We start from the raw sequence: 18,813 nt of genomic DNA on the forward strand, positions 1-18,813 counted from the left end.
TTAGAAAGGATCACACTGATCATGAAAGCCCCTTCTGTAACTTTTAGCATACTTAAACATATGATTTGCAACATGTCACTATGAACTCACAATGAACCCAGAAATGGACTGGGAGACAATATGAGAAGTGTGAACCCAGAGACTGGAGATATAGGTTAATATTTTCTGCAATATCATTAAGCATCGCTCAGATTTATTTAGGGGTTCTAATAGAAAAAGCTGAAGAGTTCTATTACTTACACTTACTCATAATGGAGCTGGCCAATTTATACTTCACTAAACTCTATAAACTCAGAAAGGAGCAAGCATTTATTTGACATTTCTCTCTAATCAGTCATATAAAAATGACCATGAAGGTCGTGTAAACCATGGACCCAAGGTGAAGCTTTTATTTCTGGCTAGTATACACACAGAAAGCAAAAATACAGGGACACTGTAATTTTCTGAACACTTAACTGTCCGGAGACACTATTTTAGTTTGGCAGACCACCCAACTCTTGGAGTAGGAATGGTATGACTCTCTCCTGGGAGCAGTAATGAGTGAAGCATGTTAAACATCATCTGTTACCTTCAGCAGATGGTAAAGCAGTCTGGGTCTGGGTCAGGGATGCAGTATGCCTCTAGCAACATCAAGTAAACAACAACAGAGTCGTCTAAACATACCAGGCTCAAAGCTGTCATCCCCTTTAAGAGCAACTATGAATCTAACCAATTGGAGACACAACTGAGCACTATTTTTTCAATCAAAAAGAAAGACACAAAAATATGATCTGATTGTCCCATAATCGAATGACTATAATTACATTGTGCCATCTGTATTTAATTAGAGCACAATGATTATGGGAAGTCCTTCTGGAAAAGTTTGGAGCTGATCCACAAGAAACACACCAAGGTGGAAGTAATTCTATAAGAAACATCTGTTACCTGGAAGCAGCAAGCATCACATGCCGCATGTCCTATGGATAACTCACACACATACTAGCTGCCATCCACCCATTATTTCACCAAAGCAGATTACTTCCCTCACTAAGCTCACTGCTCCTTCTAGCCCTGGAACATTTTGATAGCCCTCTACAGCCAAACAAATCTTAATTCAATGGGCAAACAGATAGAAAAGAGAGGGGCAGAGCAATATGTGACAAAAGGAAAAAGAACAGGAAAGAGAAAATGAAAAATCTGCCCAGCGAGCTAGCTTACTTGCGACCTCCAGGGAAGCGTTGCGACTGACGGCCTCGCCCAGGTAGTTCCTGGCCACGCACACGTACACGCCCTCGTCGGGCTTGCTGCGGCGGCCGTGCACGATGCGCAGGAAGAAGAGCGAGCCCGTGGGAAGCAGCATGCGGTGCGAGCGCGGGTCCTCCCGGTCCGTCTCCACGCGCTCGCCATCCTTGTACCACTCCACCATGGGCGTCGGCCGACCCTCAGCCTTGCAGTTCAGAGTGGCCGGCTCGCCCTTCGACACAATTAGGTCGGACGGGTGCTCCACGATCCGCGGCGGGGCATCTTCCAGTCTGGGCCGAGATCCTGGGGGAGAAGGGAGCACAGGCAGACTCAGGAATAAGCGTGGCGACGTTGGAAGGATGAGAAATCAGCATGCCTCACTCTGTTGGCAGATAAAAAGCTTTAAGTGATGTTCCTGTCAGCGCTTTACCTTATGCTGTCTCTGCTTGTGTAAACAGAGGAGAAATGCGATTTATCACAATGTGCCAAAACTGATCTATTCAAATGTGAATGTTAAATAATTAGAAAAAGGCCATCCAGAGAAAGCTGGCTGTATATGTAATTAGAGATGCACAGAAACCTTAGAGAAAAAACACCGGACACTTCAAACTAGTCAAACTCTCTGTGAGTCATTTACACAAACCGCAGTTGACAAGGATAAAGAAATACTATTTCAGGCAGTACTTGGCTGAACAAAATGAAGACACATTATGTATGCATTGCTCTCACATATGGCATTTAAATTGGATGGTACAAAATGGCATGCTACACATTTAACAGTTACGAAAGAAAACAAAGAAATATATTTCATTCTTCACAGTGGGCAAAAAATGGAGAAGAGAATATACGGCTGGAAAGAAATATATTTGTATATATATGTTTTGGGGTTTTTTTACTTGTGAAAAGGAGGCAGGTAGAAGGGTGTTGATGCTGGAGGTATGATAATTCTACCATGCTTTGAAATTGATTTTCTTTTCTTCAATTCAAATGCAGGACAATTATGGATGAATAACAACAACACAAGCTGATTATCAACAGGCCAGGGGAATTTCAACTGTTGGTAGTGATTTTAGGATGAATCGAGAAGCAACAGCACACAGTGATTCTCAAAAGAATTATTACATTCGCAATGATTACGATTATCCTGGGGGTTATAATTTGGGTTAAGCATGGTGTGGCAGGAGCTCAAATTGCTGGCAAAAAGAGAAAGTGGTGTTGTCCTATCAGCATCATGATGCTTGCCGCTTACCTCCTGACTGGCACAGGTGTGATGAATGCCTCCTGATATTACTGATAAGGCAATTTCAGATCCACTGGACAAATACCTTTCCCTACCACTAAATCTTTAGATAGAATTTGAACCAAATGTGAATTTATTTTAGCACATAGAGAATATAAAACAAAATACAGTGACACATTCTGACCAATTTCCTAGAGTTGGAATTGCCTAGACTCCCTTTTGGATTCTAGTTGACCAGTGAGAACACATTCAAGTTTTTTCTAACGGCCATTTGCTTCCAGTCAGTTTTGAGAGAAAACAACTGCTAAGGTAGTAACGAATGCAGCAAAAAATAAAACCATTACCCCACCATTTGTTTCTTCCTGGCCCTGAATAACACAGCACAGCGGTCTCATAGCGCTACATTAGAGCACAAGCCCAACCACTGAGTTGTGCACAGGCCAGTTCACCTCTGAATCCCTAAGCCTGTTACCCTTTCTGTCCCTGCAAACAAAAAGCCTTCTGGGCTGCTGGGTGAAGGGAGAGGAGACTACCAGGGCTTGGCTAATAGCTTTTAGCGGACACATATAGCGCAGCGAACAGACTGCGGCTAGCGGGGGGTGGAGGAGCGACTCGGCAGGCAGAGAGTCAGAGAGCAGCTTTATAAATATTACAGGCCAAACACGCAGACCTGCCACTGAGGAAATGGAACCCAAGGCCCTTTAAAGGGGAAAACACTAACACTAGTGAGTGTGTGTGTTTGTGTGTGTGTGTGTGTACACACACACACACACACACACACACACATTACTAAAGTCCAAGACCTTACAGATATCATGAACTGGAAAAACTAAAACAAGGCCTGCAAACAGTGTTTTGAGGATTTGGGGACTTCTAGGACTCGGGGATTAAAAAAAAAGTAAAAAAAAAAAAAAAAAAAAGAAAAAAAAAAAGAAAAGCCTCTGTGGTTTATCACGTTGTCAGAGCGATTCACCCACAGGGAAACAAGTCTTTGTGGAGTCCTTTTCTGCCAGAGGGGACATCACATATAGATTCTCTGACCTAGCCACACAAGAGAAAGAACACACACTTCATTCATCCTGACAAGGCTTTAGACTTGAGAAATAGGCTGGGTGAGAGAACTCAACAGCTCAAGTGTAAAAGCTACTACTTGGGCTAGGCAGCACTGAGGAGTACATTCTGATCTGATCTGCGTGATTCCTTCAGATTCATTTCGAACAAAAAGACTTCAGACCTCAGCCAAGAGATCTATAACTGCATGAAGTTAGGCCTAAAATGTTGGAAAGATGTTAAGCTACACTGGGAACTTCAATACAGCTGCTAAGAATCATCTAGAAGAATATGTTGCTGTGAAACACATCCTCATAACAAGTGGACAACATTCAGACTGAAGTCAGCAGCCCACTGCCCTTGATAGCACACACAGCAAGAAGTAAGTCTCAAGCCACTGGAAGCCCCATCACCACGGCACGGCCGACGTGAGTGACTGAGCATGCCGGAGAAGTGCTGAGCTCTGTGAATACTCTGCATGATCAGTTCAGGAAGGCTGGCAGTATGCTGAGTGTTTGACCTTGCCGTCCTGTGCAGGGAGAAGGTGTGGATGCCAGCAGCTCTAAGAGGGAAGCAGTGGTCCCACCAGACCCTTTCATCTGTCTCGAAGGCCTTTTAGCACTATGAAGATTTATCTCCTCTACTCAGGGAGGGTGGGAGCCGCCGTGGTGTAAAATCTCAGCAGAACACAATTTCCACAAATCACTAGGCTTGCTCTCCATCCAAAGAGTTTTACAACAGTAAGAAGGGCAACAAACAGGATGATATTCTAAACACTGAGGGTCATATATGCCATGCTAGCAGGACACATTAGCTAACACATTTTGGGAACCACTCTGGTTTTGTTAACACTGCAAAACACTGAATTGACAACAATCAATGGAGCAGCTTTATAATTATGCAAATATTCTGAATATTTTGAGTCAGGATACCCTCTCTATAACAACCATTCATGAGGAGGTCAGAGGTCAATCCAATAATTGTCCTCTCTCTTGAAGTATGTGTGAAGGTCTTGAGGTATACACAGAAGGGTCTTAAGACCCCCCCCCGCGCTAATTAAGATACACAGAATTAGAGTATATATGGTTTGATATATCTATGCTATCACTGAATAATATCTGCAAAACATGCTGCTGATTTTTTTACAAAGATCATCCACTGGCTAATAAAAATCCTGCCCTGCTCTCATTTCTAAAACGTGAACATCAGTATCACAGCCCTATTGTAGGCCCAGTGAAAGACAGGGCCCATAACAGAAATGCAAGACCAAGGCCAAAGAATGGCAACAGGAGTAGCTAACTTTCTCTTTTCCCACTGTTCTGCAATTCTTTTGAGCAGGCATTTATCCCCCTTATCCAGAGGGTTGTTTTACAGTCTCCCTCCTCCTGTTTTTCACTGGGTTCTGGGAATTGATTTGCAAATGGGCATTCATTTCCCTCAGTTCAATTAGGAGGTGGGCGTGTCTCCTAGAGCACCCTTTCTTCAACAACCTTTTCTTTGCACTCGGCACAACAAAGGGAACACTTGCATGAAAATACAAACCCAAGGCCGTAAAGCCATGCCCTTTGCCAAGGGGGCTCTGACGCAGGGATGCAGTGAGCCAGGGACATGGCCCAGAGAGAATTACACAGTGCAGAAGAGCGTCTGCTGTCCTCAAGTGATCAACACCTTCTCTACTTGAGTTTGAAAAAGCAGGGATGGATTAAGCAAACTAGCCACCAAGGAATCCCATTGCAATTTAACCAAGCTTCAGGGACTGTGGCTGGGGTAATATTTCTGTTTAACCAGTTGTGAGATGAGAAGAAACAAAATGTCAAAAATGAGCTTGGTTGAGTTCAGAGGTTGTGGCTGTATGCTTTGGTACAGTTCAAAGCTAAGAAATAACAATTGTGTGCTAGAACTTTTAACATGGCTGATACTGAAAAGCCTTGAAAATCCACTTTTTTATATGTGCCACAAGTTTCTCAAAAAACAAAACCCTTTTTTACAGAACATTTTAAAGTAGAACTAAATACTCAAAAACAGCCTGGGATCAAAATTAATTCAGCAAAGGGGATCATTATTGATGAATGTCAAGATTCATTTCAGCACTTCAAAATTTGTCATTGGAATCTCTAGCTAAGTACTAAATATACCACTATATACAATGGATCATTTTTACCTCCTTGAAACAAAGCTGATCATTATGCTAGTCATGGCATTGGTAACCCAGCAACAATATCGCAAAAAAAAAAAAAAAGATAAGATGATAGTTCTTAGCATTAATAGTGCTCAGTGGAATATATTGATCTTAGCACTGAAGCTTAAAGGAAGGTTTGAGGAAAGAGCGCTCAGACTGCATATGTGTGGCGTGACCCACCAGGCTTGCTCTCTCTGCGGGTTATCTTAGAAACCCCCAGCACCACAGGCAGGCGCCTGAGGCTCGGGCCATAAAGCCCGGCCTGGCTGTGGGCTATTCTACTCTTGTGAGAGTAAGAATCTGGTGTGCTTGAAGTGAAATGACTGTGAGCGGCTGTATGAAATCAAAACAGTAGAATGCTGAAGTTTTCCCATTTTTGGAGTTTGTTGATTTTCATCTTATACAGAAGTGTGGTTGTTCTGTAAGTCTTTGTGAAGGGTTTGCAGAGCTCAATGGACTTCTCCAGCCCATCTCCACAAGATGATCATACAATAACACCGCAGTGTTCTTCTGACCTTGTGGAATTCTAGCTCTTGCAGCCAAAGAAAAACACATCTGGAATATATGTTGATGGCATATCACGTATCTCAAGGGGGTGTTGACTTCTCCCGTGGAGATGCAGGAAGAGAAGTGGAGTATGAATGATAAATTGTGCGTGATGGCGATAGTGGATCCTTGAAGCAGCTGTTCTGTGTCACAAGGGCCCCCTGAAACAGTGATCTCCAGTGCTTTGACTATGGTTAAGACGGAAGATTGGACAGGAGTAGCCAGCATACCACAGCTGGCAGAGATAGCATCAGTTTCCTGGTCCTCCCAGTGGTGGCCTACAAACCTGGAATTCCGGAGGATTAGTCTCGACGGAATCCCGCCTCTGCACTTCCTGCCCGACCCAAATGCCTGTAGGTCAGGACCTCACAGATCCAACATGTCTGACTGAGGTTGAGCTCATGGGTGGGAGGGGGTGTGGGTGTCTGGTGTTAAGTCTGTGTGAGCATTTCCATTCCAAAATGTTCCATGCCACGGTGAGAATGCCAGTTTTGAAAAAGGTGGTTTTGTACACATGTGGACTTACAAGTTGTATTTAACCAGGCACAGCATTTGGTTTAAAGCCAATTTCTAATTAACATCTGAAAGGTTCTTTCAGAATGCTGTTTCACCTCATGAGCTCCTATACGGTAGACATTCAGCTTCATGTAAAATACCAATGAACAGAGAAATCAAAGAAAACAAATGCTTTGATATCCTCCACAGTTCTCTCAGAAATTATACTGCTGCTTGTAAAATGCACATGAACCTGAACTGCAGGATTTTTCGTTTCAGATATCCTACTTCAACTGAGTCTCTATACATAAGTCTAATAGTAGACATTAGAGGAAATTGTAAACACACTGCAAGGTTTTAAGTTATGCATATAATTATCACCATCTGCATATTCAATGTGGGCTGTGCTGCACATATTGCTATTAACATCCCCCCCTCATTCCCAGAGGGCTACAGGAGATAACAGATCACATCCAGGATGTGTTTTGTGTTCCTGATGGTGGATGATTGCCACAGGAAATGGTGAAAATGAGGGGTTAGGAAAACCCCCCAAACTACTTCAAACATTAGACCTATACTGTGAGATTACCTTATGGCTCCAAGAGGGAAAAAAAGTTTAAAACAACCTTCTGCACTTTGGACTGTTATATAGCGCATTTAATCTGTCAGAATGTACTTTGCTCTTGAAACTGAATTTAGATTAACAGCTTTAACATTTAAGTCAAGTGATGCTTATAAATGGTGAGGTTTTGTATAAGTGGAATTCAGTTGTAATTTATAAAGGTGAAGTCAGGTTGAAAGATTCCATAACATTAGTATTTTTACCAAGGGAAGCAAGACACAAATCTACTTTTTAGGGAACTACATTATTCTTAAATGACCAATTGTCTGCATGTTACCAACATACAAACACTATAAAACAATCAGTTGTTAGCCTTGTTTCACACCCTAGTCGGCTCACAGCCAATCAAACAACACTGTTAACACTGATCACCACTCAGGACTCCCAAATCACGTGTCTGGTGCAGATCATACTTGTTTGGTTTTCTCTATTTATTACTGCAGGCCTCCATCCATGGTGCTTTGTGTTAACCTTTGCTGGAGGCTGTGTCGTGTTTTTCCAAAACCTCCTCACTTGCTTCCCAGCCTGCATCCTGCCGCTCACTTCTGGGCTTGCTTGGTTATCTGTTTGGTTGTTTGTCCTTTGCAACTGGTTTCATTTGTTTTTTTGCTCGCTCAGTAAGCCAGTGTGTCTTTTGTTTTTTAATAAACTCCTGGCTGTTGCTCCAACTCCACTGCCATGTCATACCTTGAAGTGTAAAGCTTTACCGAATGAAGAATGAAGGAATAATGCCAATTTAAGGAAGACACGTGGCAATCAGAGACAGGGATTTAATCAAAATGAGTGAAAAATAGTCATAAACATTTTCTTTCCTATAGGTGAAGTTCTTGTAAATATAAATGCATTGGGAACAGCTAAGGATTCAATAACTGCAATTCCAATGTAGAGTCACATGATCTGGCTCAAATGCAAAATGTCACAAGTATGATTTTAAATTAAACAAATTATGCTTCAGAGTCTTCCATAATGTTAATGTAAAACATGTTTCCATCCCTATAAAAAGAGCCCCCATCACAGAAGACTGAGTCAGGGTTTGTGCTGTCCCTGATCTAACAGAGAGGAGAGAATCACCTTGTCTTCCACTACAGCCTTTCCAAACAAAAACAGCCAGAGCACCATTCATTACAAGCTCCACATTGCTTTCTGAGATCAATACAATCAACTCCTGACCTGTGATTTCCATCGACACACCCATTAAACAACAATTGTGCAAGTAATAACCTGTGCCAAATAACTTGAAAGTAATTCTAAACTCAGAGCAAAGACAATTGTTTCTATTTTTTTCCCTGAAAGAGGGTGCGTGTTTGATGAGAGTGGCAGGGTGCCTTAGCCGAGTCACAGCATAGGAACGGAGAACAGCGTGAACAGAGAGCAAATGCAGTATGTGGGGTGTGTATGCATGTAAGAGAGTGTGTGCAGACAGAGACTGCATCATTAGTTTCAGGACTCCTAATGAGTGCACACACATGGCCTTGAGGCCTACTGTTTACAGTGTCCTTCAAAAGCACAACACACTGACACATACACACACACACACACACAAAATACACACGCTCAGTCAAGTTTGCTCACCTCACCAAGCAAACATTCAGGAGAAAACAAAGCCTCCAAATCTCTGATGATGCACTAAGTCCTCAAAGGACAGCACACAAACTCACTGTATGCAAACACACAAAACACACTTCTGCTGTTTGTGAACTGAAGACAGTGTTTTACAGCTCAGTGTAAGAGAGTGTGGACTCTGATACTGAGAGGTCATAGGAGCAGGATGGAGAAATCATCACTCAACTAAACTGGGATTTCTCCCATACATTTATTCTCTTGGATTTATCCAAATAACAACATTCTAAGTAGGAGCATGTCCATAAAGAGTGAATCTGTAGGTGTGTATGTGAGCATCTGTGTTGTGTGTCTATGCATGTATAGCTCACTAGGGATCACTAGATATCACTAGATCACTAATATAAACTTTTCACTACTGTCACAGCATCATTGCTTTATACCTCCAAGAAGCTAGGACGAAAAAAAAAATGTATAAGATGGGAAGCGATTTGCATTTATATATATATGATATTATATATAAAGAGCAACTCATCACAAAATATTAGAGATGAACCTGTTCCCATCTATGTTAGAATGCAACAGCAACTAGAAAAAATAGCAAGTGTATCTTTGTATTTACAGGCTTTATCTAATTATAATAGTCACAGCTGGTCCTGCACAGCAATCGTCCACTTAGTAGTTAACTACAGAAGCAGAGATAAAAGCACATGTCACACTATGGTAAAAAGATAGAGAAGAGCTGATGCCACATATAGATGCAAACCATGTCAAATTCCAGATAGATATTAAACATTGACAGCACACCTTTTGTCATGAATAACCATATTTTCAAGTGCTGAAACCAAAACCCACTATAAACCACATGCCTTGTTCTTTGAGCCACTCGACAGCTTCTAAATGCCAGCTAGGGGAGAGATTTGCACTAAGCTGAAAAGCATTAAGCTTACAAAGCTCTAAAATGGCCATTAACTTCGCAACAGTGCCAAGGGGCTGAGATTTCGTCCCCCTTCTCTGCATCTCTCGTTCTCTGCCACTGAATCTCTTTGCCACTCCATCTCTCTCTTTGTCTCTCTCTCTCTCTCTGCCACTCTTTCTGTCTGTCTCTCTCTCTCTCTCTCTCTGCCACTCTTTCTGTCTGTCTGTCTCTCTCTCTCTCTCTCTCTGCCACTCTTTCTGTCTGTCTCTCTCTCTCTCTCTCTCTCTCTCTCTCTCTCTCTGCCACTCTTTCTGTCTGTCTCTCTCTTTGTCTCTCTCTCTCTCTCTGCCACTCTTTCTGCCTGTCTGTCTGTCTCTCTCTCTCTCTCTCTGTTTCTCTCTCTGCCACTCCGTCTTTCTGTTGTTCTCTCTCCTTCTGCCACCCTTCCTTTCTCTCCCTACACCAGTGGACCCATCTGAGGTCTCCCAATATGATGCCATCTTTTGGAGTCACCACAACATCAAGGCAGGAGCTGTGTCCATTAAGCTGCCCTGTGCTAGAGACCAGGGCTGCAGGCCTTGGCAGATTTATGCTGATGCTTTGTGTTTTGGACACATGGAGTCCCTTCACAGATGCGTCAAGCTGAGCACCATCTTTGCAGGGTTCAAGCCAAACATCCTGCCAGGTCTTGAAAGACCGTGCTTCTGGGTTCGCTCATGGGTTCCCTTTTACGGCTGAGATCTTCATTTAAGATGAGAGCTAAATGTGCTTTGTCATAGTGTAGAACTAAAGGTTAATGTCTCATGCGTTTTTTTTGAAGTTGTTTAACAACTCATGAGCATGCAAATACTTCAGGTTTAGGGTCACTGATAATACATAAAATATCTGCCACCCAAGAATGCTTTATCAATAGACTTCTTGAAAAGGGTAGTGTGGTCTGAAGCTTCTATTGTCTCATGGTGCAGATCAGATAGCCAGCTCAAATGCAGACAGAGACATCAACGTGTGCTCAGTAGGAAATGGTCGTTTTTATCTGCTTCAGTACTGACGGGCTCTCAACAATGCATTGTTTACAAAGACAAGACATGATGGACATCTGTGTGAGTGCACGAACGAGGCAACCCCTGTTCTCCTGACACGCACACACAATTTTCATCTCTGACCAGTAACAATGTGACAATAAAAAGTGTGACATCAGTAAATACAGATAAACATGGAGAGGAACTCAATACGCCATGTATTTAGCCACAGATGAGGGGCATATGCTTGCAAGTAGAGACGTGGGACTTTTTAAAGTGTTCCTATCTGCACTGTTCAACAGAATAGCTTAGGCTCAAGAAAGACAAGGTGTATTTTGGACAGAAATGCTTGTCCCCTTTATGAGCTGTCATTAATGAGAGTCATAAAGCTTCTCCGGTTCTCTCTTTAAAAGCATGTTTGGAAACAATCTTGGTGGAACTGACAGCTGTATTTTAAATGGCTTCAAAAGGAATTGTGCTAACACATGTTCTCCCCTAGTTGCAAACACACACAAACCACAAGCAAACACGCATGCATACACACACATACACACACACAAAATCAGCTTGGAGAAGAACAGATCACAGTGACAAAGTTAAGTCCTTTGGGTGTAACTCTAGCCTGTCTTGCTCTCAGAGGCTTTATCAGGTGAGAAAAGGTGAGAGCAGATATCCAGCAGCCACTGCACACATACCAACAGTGGATTAAAACTGCTTCCACAGAACAGATTCTGGACTGACCTCTCACCTGAAGCCTCGAGTGTTTTACCGGTAAACTGAGCAAATCTAGAATAAGCTACTTTGCCATCAGAGCTCAAATGTATGACTGAATTCAACCTGGATCTGTTCAGTGAATATCTGTGACTCAGTATAAAGGACAGAGCTGAGAACAGCCTGTAAGGTCACTGCAAGAACCATAGATTTCATTTATAGCAGTGAGGTATTAGTTTGAAATGTCATTTCCTTGTTGGGTACCTCTAAAGCCTCCTGATTCATTGTGAGATGGTGTGAGCCATTAGGTCAGGGGCAGATCTCAGAGGCAATGTTTACTGCCTCATAAAATCAAGCTACTGTCTAGCAGCAAATTCAGTGATACGGCTGACCTGAAAATAATAAAAGCTCAAACATGTCAGTCAAAAGCATTCTGGTGGGAGCCCATTTAAATGTAAAGAAACGTTCACTAGTTGAAATACTTCAAGGTGTTGCATGTGCGATGAATGTGTGAGCAAACTGGAAAAACAGAGTTTTTTTAAATATATTTTCAAGCAGATTTTTCAGATGATTCTTCTGATTAAAACGGCCTTCTTTTAAGTGGTAGGGTGACGAGTAAAACTATCTTAGATGGACTGTGGTGTAAAACTAGCTGTTTTCTCATTATTTAAAGACATTACTTAAATAAAACAACGACATGTTTTTGTTTTCGTAACACACTGTTTCCGTAACACAGAATGTTGTATTGAAGGGGACTTAAGAGAAAACAAAACAGCGCTAATTTAGAACAAATGGTTTAACGTTGCGTTGTAATGAGGGAAACAACAACAAGATATCAGCATTAAAGCGCTTTCTACAGCTCCGATGACTTGCGTTTTAGCTACGATGATTCACCTTTAATTCTTAAACCAAACTTCCATAATACACATTCTACACAGGCTACAGCATCCTCGGTGCATGTCGACCTCTCTCTTACCATGCGGTCAACAGTGCTCATACACCAAACAGAGCCTTCTTCTTAAAGGACCCTACGGAAAACCCAATAGTAGTTTTTTCCCCCCTCCAACTTACCATGAACCAAGCAGAAAAGCGTACATATTACTGGTAAGGCATGAAAAGTCCGAGAAAACTCCATCACCCTCCGGAGTAAAGTCAAGTTAGTGCTGGGATGTCTATAAGTAGGCGATCAGTGTCCGGAGTGATAAGCATCCAACGACGTTACAATCCAGCTGAACCTGAAAGGGGACTGAGGTACGTTTTGAATAGGATACCACTAAGTTCCCAGTCCCACTGAAGGAGATCCAACGCATAGTCTTCTTCTCTCACAGTTGCAGTTTCACTCTTATTCCAGAACAACTCGCTCAGACATCATTCCCCTCGTCTATCCTTTTGGCTCCGCTACAGCGATGATCCGGAGAGTCTAACGGGTTAGCGAACCGGGTTGCACTAGTGTAGTGTTTAATCACCTCCCGTGATTTTCGCCAGTGCGAAGTTACCTATACATGAATTAAAACAAACATCTAATTTATTTCCGTTTTCTTTCTCTCTAAGTAAAGAGAACGGAAAAGCCTCTCCATCAGTAATTCACGTTGGTGTCTTGCGTGTTTTTTTGCGCGTTCTTTCCCCTCGGACTGAATGAACGGGGCTTACAACTTGCGCCTACGGCAACGGTCTCGTGGTGGCTCGAGCCCACCCCCTAGCCACCTTCAGTAGTTACCGAAATTGGATCGCGTCTTAAAGGAACAGATGCTTCAGCCCCTCACATCGGCCTTTACGACCAAGCTGATGTTTAGTCGCGGTGGTTTACCTACTTTATGCTGTGCTGATATCCCATCATTGTGATTGTGTTCGGGCATTTACACCTGTATGCACTGTAGGCGTTTAACTTTATATAGAGCAAGCATAAGATATAAGGTATAATGTGCATCCCGCAGTACGGTAAAAGATCAGTATCGAAAAGTGTGGATTACTTTTGAATAACGCTCAAATCTCAGAAAGAGAACACCGTTTATTTGAATTAAACAGCAGACTCTAACCGAATCAACAATCAGGAGCAATTGCTTTATTTCTGTACAAGCAGTGCTGGTCTCTCATTTGATCAAAAGTGAAAAGTAATATCAGCGGCGCATTAGCGTGGTATGCGCCTCAGACGATGCGAGGTGACAGAAGTCTGTCTGTCGCAGGTAATAATGCCGGGTGATAGCGGCAATGAATCCGAAAACAGGGGTGCGGCGTGTTGTATGTTCACCACATCTCCCTACTACATTCAAGCGTTCTTAAATATCTATCTGAAGGAAGGCATTATATTATTGGCTGCGCATATCATATAATAATGTCGTTTCATTTTTTTTTTTAATTCATGTTAAATTTATATATAGTTATATTTATCTTAAGTTTCATCGCAAAACACAATTTAGTCTATTACATTAGAAAGCCGTTTTCCACCCTGCGGTCTCTGCTGCCAGTATCCTTGCTATTGTCCTCATGTTTCATTCATGTGCCTGTTTAACTTAATTGCCAAAAAAACGGATTAATTGTGTCTTAGTGTGTAATTGAATAAAACATGATGCCGTTTACATCTAAATACATTTCATCTGTCTTATGAGTGATGCAGTGCACTCAGAAAACCATTAAAGATTTGCTGGCCCTGTCATAGAAAAGTGTGTAGTCAATGAATTTAGCGGCGTAATCGTGTTACGCGGAGAATTATGCCACCGTCACATCAGCACGTATGAAGGATGCCATTAGTGCACAGACACCGGACCAAGAGGGCAGCTGTATGTGATACTTTTCGCCAAGGAATTTGGAAGGCTGATACAATACAAAATATGGACTAATTAGAGTTAGTGGTTAATATAAGTTTAGCATTGATATTTGTTAATATAATGCGAACATGTTTTGTAGGCTGTCATTTTACTGTGTTATTAATGGTTACAATTTGTAAAGCACTCAACCTCCGCATTACCTAAACCAGTGACATGATGCTTCAGTACAGATACAATTATGAAAAGCAATGCTTTAGCCTAAAGCCAGTCATGTTGATCCAGTGAAAACTGTGATGAATAACTGAGTACAATGACACAATGTTGGGCATTTTAGAAGCGGTACTGACATTCTAGATTTGTCATGCTCCACGTTTTGTGTCCTATTTCTTCTTCCTGCTCTGTCGCCTGATGGCCAAGACTCGACACTCACCCAAGCCTCATTAGCACCTGTATATAACCTCCAATTACAGTGTCTGAAGCACTGCATGTATTTATCTACATTTCTGAGCAGTACAAAACACGTCCTGTATATTACTTGTATCATTGTTTTGTGTAATTCTGGCTGTTCTCTGTAGTTTTGCCTGTTTGTTGTTGTTGTTGTTGTTGGGGGGGGGGTATTTATTTTTTGTTTGTGGATGTTGTTGTTGTTGCTGCTATGAGTATGCTTACTCTCATGCTTACTCTTTGTGTTTTGGTTTTTTTTTTTGTTTTAAAAGCGTCTCATTGATTCAGCCTAAAAGATGGCTGCCCAAGTCCCTGATTTATTTACAGTAAGTGATTATTTTTAAGCTTACCTTTAACAAAGCAGGATAAAACATCTTTGCATTGCTTTGGCCATTTAAGGTGTCTTCTGAACTGTGAAAATACAAACTACTGTAAAATTTCACAAATAACATTAGTTTTAAGGCTTCAGGTCAGCACTACATCACTGTGAATGGATCAGTAGTGACAATGCACAACAGAAAGATGCTACAGCACCATATTTAATTACTTCACTGAATGTAGTGTGGCCTAACACTGTGCATGAGAAACATGATTTATGACCCTGGTCACTTCCATCATGACAGCCTGACAACTAACAACGGACACTAGCTGGTCTGACATCATGATCCTTTCTCTTTTCAAAAAATAAATGGGCAAAAAGCTGAAGAACAAATCACTAAACAGCTATTTATTTTATTTAGAGAGACACGTAAGAACATTTTGGACAAGGCAGTGTATCTGTATACCCATTACCAGAAATAATAACTTTTAACACTCATTTACATTTGACAAGGCACTGTTACATTATCACATATTATTACTCATAACACACATTATCACATAATATTACACATTCACAAAGACGAGGAAATAATTTTAATCTTCAGTGTATATGTCCCCTGTTCTTTTTGAATAACATACCAATATGATAGCTGTATGTTCTGTCTTGTAGTTTTAATAGAAAATGAAGATGAGATTGCATACTAACACAGTAGATGAATTGCACTACCCAAGGTACAGGCAAAGGATGTGGCATAGAATATCGGGGTGCTAATGCAACAAGACAGAGGAAAGAAGACAGAAGTGAGACTGTATGTGTAAGAGGAAGAAGCACAGATGCAAAGCAGAGCCACTCTGATGATGCACTGCTTTGTGATGCAAAGCAATTTGGTTGATTATAAAAAGAATATCTCCACTGAGTTGAGCGCAGAAACGGCTCTCCAATCAAATCACAGCAAATGACAAAATACTGCAGTGAAAAGCTTGCCATTTTTGATACAGAGCTATTTGAATAAATCATGAATAAATGTTAAAACTGTGTTTCTAATACTAGAAGCAGATGTCATTAGTAGTATGTCATATATTAAAATATCAATCATCACTGACTTTGACTGAGTTTAACACTCTAAGAAAGCACATGGATTATATTATGGATTAATTGATTATAAGGATGCGACTGAAAAATAGCAATATATCTCTTCATTGATTTGCCACTGACTGTGATTGGCTGCTATCATCTCAGGAGACACAGGCTCACATTTGATGTTCAATTTCCTGTTGCTTTCCATTGCATTTGTACTCTTCTTCTCTCAATTTCACACACACACACACACACACACACACACACACACACACACACACACACACACACACACACACACACACATACACACACACTTCCTACCCTCTGCGCTTTGTCTCTGAGCCTAACAACTTGAGGCCCTTTTTAATTGTAGCTCTGTGAAGCGAGAAGCTCCCTCTGTTGACTGCCCCCCTCTGAAAGGACCTGAAATTGATGCATGACAGAGGGCTGTGCCCCATCCCACATGCACCACCCTGCAGCCCTGGAAAGAAATCCAGCATTAACCTCTTACATGTTGGAAGTTCTCACTAGTCAAGGCACCAACTGGTCTAAGCAGCTAATTATCTAATCCAGCCACCTTTGCGTTCTGGCACGCAGACACACACGTCAGGTCTCTCCCATCACACGAGCCCTTCAAAAACGGCCACTAATTGGACGGCTGTGAGGCGCAGAGCTTTTGTGAAGGTGTAACCCGAGGCCTATTAGTGATAGTCCAGAACGACCGCGCCGTGTTTGCTTTTCAACCCATTGCCAAAAGTTTTAGCTCGCTGTCTTGGAAGAAGACCTAGGCGTGTTATCTCATAATTTAGACCTGAAATTGTGCTGGAAGAACACTGGGCAAAACGCGAGTCTGCATGCTCCCCTTTCCCTTCAGCTTGTGCTGTTGTGAAATTGGAGTTCCCCCCCCTTCCTCCCTCCATCATTTTGTTTCCCTGGAGATGAAATGACTCTTCCAATTCCCACAGTCTGCCACAGGATCCAGGAGAGAGATGACAGCAATTATGGCCCTAGCCGGTCAGCGGCGCCAGGGAAATCTGCTCTGACACACGTGCTTTAGCTTCAAGCTCTTGTCTAGTCCAAGGAAGCTTGGTTTAACCCTGGATATCTCACTGAGCTGGACAGACCTTCTCTCCATCTCTCTCTATTTCTTTCTGACTATACAGTCTCATTTAACAACAAATAAGCTGGTTAGTTGCTAATGTATATATTCCGAAGAGAAAATGCAATTTCTTCATGTTTTCTTAAAGCTCAGCATCACAGAGAAAACCCACACTGACAGGCAATTCAGCTCTAAATGTGCTACAGATCTGCTCTTGAATATGCAGAACTGAAAACACTAGCAGCACTGCATGCTGAATAAAATGCAAATTACTGAAATTCATTCCAGGCTCATTGGCTATTGGAAGTGTGTGAGGCAAGAGAAGGAATCAATGTTATCAAGCCTTTAGCTCTGTGCACTGAAGGCAGGAGTCATTTTGGATCTAAGGTTGGGAATTAAAACTTGGCAGCTCCCTGATTAAATGTCAATGATATTCAAAGTTATAAAATCAACCTTTAGTCACAGTGCTTCTGTGTGTCAAAGGCTGAGGGCAGCAACCTCACCTGGTCTCAAATGCAGGTATTCCAAGCAATAAATATGTGCTTGTACCACCAGACCAAAGAGGACACATTTATCATCCTGAATGATGGTCTCCATCACCTTACCATCTCCTTCAGGGGGGTGCTGTTACTCCAAGGCTAAATAATATTCCTAGTGAGGACTAACAGCATTCTTGGCAGTGCGGAGGGAATTCCCCAGTGTGTGTTCCTCTGCCAGGTGGCATGGCACACATGGACTGCCTTGGAGAGTTTGAGAACTTCATGTTTCACCTCTATCAGTGCTGTAAGCCGAAGGACTGGAACAGTATAGGTGTGGGGGGTGCTCAAGATGAAGGCAGAGTGGGAAAACTCCTTCAGAGGTGGTGTGGGTAGGAATTTTCTTTTCCTAAAGCGTGTTTACAACTCAGAGAGCTCAGCCACGGGGACCCAGAACAGCAGTGCACCAAGCAAAAACCACTAGAATAAACCAGCTTTGACAGACCAGATAAACAACAGTAGACAGGGAGAGAGAAAGGAAGAGAGAGAGAGAGAGAGAGAGAGAGAGAGAGAGAGAGAGAGAGAGAGAGAGAGAGACAGCATTTAAACGGTGAAGGTGTTTTGCACTAACACAACTATAGGACCTGGTATTGTTCTCATGGCAGTGAAGTAAGAGCCAAGTTTTATGCATTAAACTTGTGGGTTGTGTAACTGCTGCGTGAGGTTTGTGCAAGCAGCACTGGAGCATGGAAACTAGCGACAGTCCACTGAGATGCAGCAGTCTCTAGACGTTGGCAGAACTGGGAGCGTGACGTACCTCCACTCAGATGTGCCTTGTTATTCCCATTCATCACCCTGCATGCTGTTTGTGTCCCTTAAACTGTTATTTTCACCCTGTGTGTGAGTGAGGGACGTTCGTCCTGTGAACTCAGGAGGCTGGAACACGTGAGGAGTGGGAAGGCTAACTGTGAATAAATCTGTGGTGCAGTCATTAGAGGGTGATCTCAGCTGTTATAGTGACAGTGAGTGTCAGTGGAATATCCCTTTTCACGCAATTCTTGTACA

General features: G+C 42.2%; 1 protein-coding gene across 2 annotated transcripts in view; it reads right to left on the reverse strand.

Annotated features, from left to right (window-relative positions):
- The window catches only part of robo3 (roundabout, axon guidance receptor, homolog 3 (Drosophila)), a 119,566-nt gene that overhangs the window by 54,857 nt on the left and 45,896 nt on the right, over window positions 1-18,813 (reverse strand). For both annotated transcript variants that reach the window (XM_081702262.1, XM_081702263.1), the window contains exon 2: window positions 1,198-1,524. In XM_081702262.1, coding sequence (XP_081558388.1) covers window positions 1,198-1,524 — 327 coding nt within the window. The remainder of the gene's footprint in view (window positions 1-1,197; window positions 1,525-18,813) is intronic.

The sequence above is a fragment of the Electrophorus electricus genome, chromosome 19, assembly GCF_041902795.1.
Source record: "Electrophorus electricus isolate QZ-2024a chromosome 19, ASM4190279v1, whole genome shotgun sequence".
Lineage (NCBI taxonomy): Eukaryota > Metazoa > Chordata > Actinopteri > Gymnotiformes > Gymnotidae > Electrophorus > Electrophorus electricus.